Here is a 5100-nt window from a genome sequence, read left to right as displayed (position 1 = left end):
TTATTGCTTAAACTAGATTAGCTACCTAGTTTATGATCTTAGGTTTAATTCATCTAGGCATCAAAAGTGTTGTTGAATTACTTGAAAGAACATAGGTGAGCAAGGTGATCCTCAGCCAACGACAGTTGAAGTTGGGGCACCTTGTGAACAAATCAAACTTGAACCTATTGCTTGCTAGGATTGTTTAGATTCAAACGACGGTTTAGGATTCATTCAATTCCTTGCATAGAAAACTAATGCTGCGACAGTAGGTTAGTTTTATATTTGAGATTTGAGTTCAAGAGCGGTTCCTAAAGCTATCCCAATCCATCACCCAATTTCGTGATCGTAACCCTTGATTGATTCCCTGCGCCCAATACTTTCTCTTAAATTTACAAGCTCTTATTTATTTTCTGTTTTAATTCTGTTACTTGCAAATCAAACTTCCTCTTTGCTTTAGCTATACTCGGTCTATATAATTTCATAGTGTATCGTTTGGTCTCTGTGGATTCGACCCTGAAGTGCTACGACGACACCACTAGATCGTGGTTGAGTGTGCTTTGGGTTATTGACTTTACTCAAGATCAATGAACAGAGTTGTGGAGATGATGGAGGGAACCTTGGATGCTCTTGAAGTCCCTCCTAAGCCTGTTTTGCATTTTCCGGCAGAACCTCTTCAAGATTCGTCTACGCTTTCCGAGGAAATATCGGTGTACACAGAAGTATGATAAACAAGATAAACGTCCTTGGAACCTATCAGAGCAGAAAAGCAACAAAATATTTATCTATTAATTGTCGTACACTGTCGACATTGCATATTAACTAGGGTATATTTATGTTAATTATACAGTTTTACAAACTGCTCGAAGTGTTACACCCAACATGAGATCAAGATTTAAGTTTCATCTGCGAATAACATGTTTTGTAAATGCTTTGGTCAGTTGTACCACCAAAATACAAAGCATGCAACTTATATTATATTTTCTCAAGGCTCTATCATCTAGCGTTTAGAGTTAAATCTCTCAATTCTCGGGAGATAGTAGGAAATAAGAATAGAGGAAAAAATATGTTGCAGTTGCAGGTATTTAGGAGATAGCAATGGAAGCATGAATACATTAATACATAAACCCCCTGATTTTTGTCTCCATGACACTCCATGACCTGAATGTCGTTTCTTGTTCATACATCCATATATCTAAACGCATAATTTGGTTTGAGGAGAAGCTAAAACGTTTGATATATAATTAGAAGTGTCAAGCTAAGTCTTTGACTTATTAAATGATGACTCTTCCAGTTTCCAAAATTCTCTTTGGTCAGCTTAAGAAAAATGAATACAGACAAATTAAGGAGCTAGATAGGAGCTAGTATAGTATAGTCGCTTGAAGATTTAATTCCACAATTTACTAATTAACGTAAAAAAAAAAGACTCCATGATTTATTTCCCTGAAATTGCTTTGGAATCTATATGTGTGTCACTATACTACGTTTATAAATATGGTTTAAAATTATATTTTCCTCTACAGAAAATATATCTTATATAATATGAGAAGGTTTTTCTCAACTTTTGCTAAGAAAATGACACTTACCCTATTATCTATCTAACACCTATACATTTTTGTTGTTTGGACCTAACTAAATTCATTTATACTTTGGACCTAATTCACTAAAAGCCCATAAAAAAAAAAAAAAAACTCATAACATTTCCTTCTTCCCTTATTCAACTAGATCCTTCCAATCTAAACCCACCATTTATCAGTTTGTGGTTTCATCCTAGGAACAATCTGATTACAGGTTATTTTGACATTATAAAAATATGTTTCAATCTTATGTATGATTCACAGCAAGAATGGATTCTAAATTATGTAAAAAAATTATTTATGGGTTTCCATCTTATAAATAATTCATAAGCAAGAAAGGAATCTAAATTATGTTAGATTGTAGATGTTTACGTATTCTCAAATTTCTCTTATAAATTCATAAATTTTTGAGTCAAATTTTAATTTCTGAGTATCCATTACTGGGTTTAGTTTCTGGAGTTTAATCCTATATAATCTAATGGTGGGATGTTTTATGTAAGTAATTTGATAATTGCTTACTTATTTATTCCCCATTAGATATTACCAATTTGTTTTCCAAATATTATAATTCAATCAGTTTTCCATAAAATTAAATTTGAGTCCCTAATTGCTCTCATTTTAAGAGATTTTTTCAGTCATGATTATTTAATTTCAGTCATTAGGTTCCTATGAAGAATTATATTATTTTTATTTATTTTTCCATATTTCAATAGGTACTCTTGAATAATTTTAAATATTTTTTTGCAGCTTATCATGTTTATTGTTTGCATTAAAAATGCATCAGAAAAATATAATGTGAGAATGTTTGACAAATTTACTTATTCTTTAGAGTGTTTATGTATGTATTTCCTAATCTCCATGGACCGGTCCGGTAATTTTGGATGACCTATGTCAATTTGTTTTCAAGAAACCATTTTTGTTATCGTATATAAAATAATAAGAATAGTAGTATAAAAAATTATTTTCATAAGATAGTTTCTAAGTCCATACAATATCATTTTTTCCTTTGCTATTATTTGTCTCTCTATAATAGTGCATTATTATCGCTATATTAAGATTATTAGTAGCATTTTAAATTTGCTATATTATAATTAACAGTGTATAAAGTAGACTAAAACTTCTTCTTATAAGACGATGCATATGAGTCTCTCCATTGTAAATTTAGTTTGTGATGTTACTATCATATGCTTAAAAAAATCATGTTGTTAAGATTGTGATGTCTTTTTATATCATAGCATGATATGAGTTGCATTTTTCTATATTAATTAATTTGACTTCTATAGTTGTGACTTGTGAGTAATATATGCTAATTGTATATTGGTATCATTTTTTAGGAATCTTAGTATCAAATAGCTTTAGATTAACCATCTTAAAAATAAAAGATCAACAAATATTCTCATAACATTTTCCACTTTCACATATAATATTTTACTTCCTAAGACACTTTTTTATTATGACATTTGATATAATAATATTCTGCGGTTTTTCTTCTACGTAGCTACGAGAAAATAAATATTTGTTTTATTCAATTGCATTTATGATAAAGCTAAAAAGACAGATCTAAACAATCATTTCGGCGATGGAACAAAACTATTGCATTTTTATACTACACCAAAACTTAGAGTAATTTTTTATAAACTTATTTACTTGGATTCATTTTCATTATTAAAATTTCGTAAAAAAATATTAATTTGTATTAGAATGTATAAAGAATAAATTATATTGAGGGATGTGATTGCATTTTTTACCTCACCAAAAATTAGCTGGTAAAATATATTTATTAAGTTCATTGTTGTTTACCTAAATTTCATATTTAGATTGTATTCATGTAAGTTATTTTCCAAAATTTTCATGTTTTTGTAGATGTCAGTGGTAATATAATTTGTGCAAACGCAAGAAAGAAAATAAAAAGATGGAGAATGCTTAATATGTCTTGAAAGTCTAAAGGGAGAAAAAACCATAAACACACTACTATGTAATCAAAAATTTCTCTACATGTTGAAATACTCTAATACTACATATAAAAGGAAAATTTAAGTAACACTAAACAAAAGAACCCAAAAAATATTGAAATGATCAGTATATTTTAAAAATCATTAAAATAACAATTGCTGAGTAAACAAATAAAAGAACTATAATATCCAAATTACTAAAATTCAAAAACAATGTAAGCTAAATCCGTGCGTAGCACGGAATGACTTCTAGTATATATATATATTAGAAATAGGCTCGCGCGATGCGTGAGATATATCTAATCTTATTTTTATTAATTATGATATATTTTAAATTTATAAATATATTTTTGAAATGTCTGTTTTTATATGATTTTTAAAAAAAAATTGTTTAATATTTATTCCTTTATATATGGTTCTTAATGTTTGGATGCAAAATAAAATAAACAAAACATATAGGAAACTTTTTTGATTGAAGTAATTAAATCCTTCAAAGTTTTGTTGTTTTGAATTTTATTAATTTGTGATAAATTGTTAGGTTCTTAGAGCATATCCAACACCACTCTATGTTGAAGTCAATACTCTGTTATAGCGTAACATTTGCTCTAACCCTACTATATATCTTATTCTAAAATAGAGTAAATGGTGGGATTACTCTGTATGCAGCTTTAATTTTTTACACTCCATTTTTTAGTATAAAATAGATTGATACATTGAAAAAACTATGCTCTATTTTATAGTAAAATATATTGGAGATAGTCTTAACATACATGAGGTTTGTGTATAGATCATATATCAGATATTCGAAACGAAACTTGAGTATTGAAAATTGTTTACAAATATTACCAGATAAATCTTATATTTCCCTACATCTTTTCCAAAACTGTAATATATGGATGTGATCAAGACTTATATGAAATGCTAGATCTCTATAATCACAAAATTATTAGCGAAACTCAGTAACCATGAAAATAAATTAAAAAATTTATGTTTTAGTCTCAATCGTAAAGAAAAAGAACATCTCTTTCACATTCATTAAAGAAAAATAATTGATAAATATTTATCTTTTCGCGAGTGGTTTTACAACTTTATATTTTTTTAACTCAATCTTAATATTTGATTTTCTTTTCGACTCCACAATATGTTGCTACGGTTTGATTTTCTTCGGTGCCTCCTAACAAATATCTTGTGAATTAGAGACTCTATATGAATGCTTAAAATGTGTTATACTTCTATGATGATGGGTTATTTTTCAGTCCTTGTCTCTATTCTTATTCATTATGTTCTTTTAATTGTCAAAAAATGAACTCTCCAACATGTCAATTAGTGTAGATGGAAGGGAATACACAATTAGAAAAATTGATATCAACAATATATACATTCCAATTATCTTTCTGACATAACTACATTTCTAAATTATTTTAACTTACATCTAAATGTTTTTTTTAATTAACTATATTTAAACTTATAATATATATATGTTGACTTTTTCATCAGATTTTGATGATTTTAAAATAAGATATTTGCGAGAAAAGAATCAGACCAGCTCAAATTCATCCAATCAATAAACTAAACTTCTAAAACCTGAATTT

At 28.0% G+C, this 5100-nt stretch overlaps 1 protein-coding gene across 1 annotated transcript in view; it reads left to right on the top strand.

The window, feature by feature from the left end:
* The window catches only part of LOC104789644, a 4965-nt gene extending 4258 nt beyond the window's left edge, over nucleotides 1-707 (top strand). Inside the window, exon 3 of the mRNA XM_019245388.1 lies at nucleotides 563-707. Coding sequence (XP_019100933.1) covers nucleotides 563-707 — 145 coding nt within the window. The remainder of the gene's footprint in view (nucleotides 1-562) is intronic.

Source organism: Camelina sativa, chromosome 5 (genome assembly GCF_000633955.1).
Source record: "Camelina sativa cultivar DH55 chromosome 5, Cs, whole genome shotgun sequence".
Lineage (NCBI taxonomy): Eukaryota > Viridiplantae > Streptophyta > Magnoliopsida > Brassicales > Brassicaceae > Camelina > Camelina sativa.
This window is presented reverse-complemented; position numbering and strand designations above follow the sequence as displayed.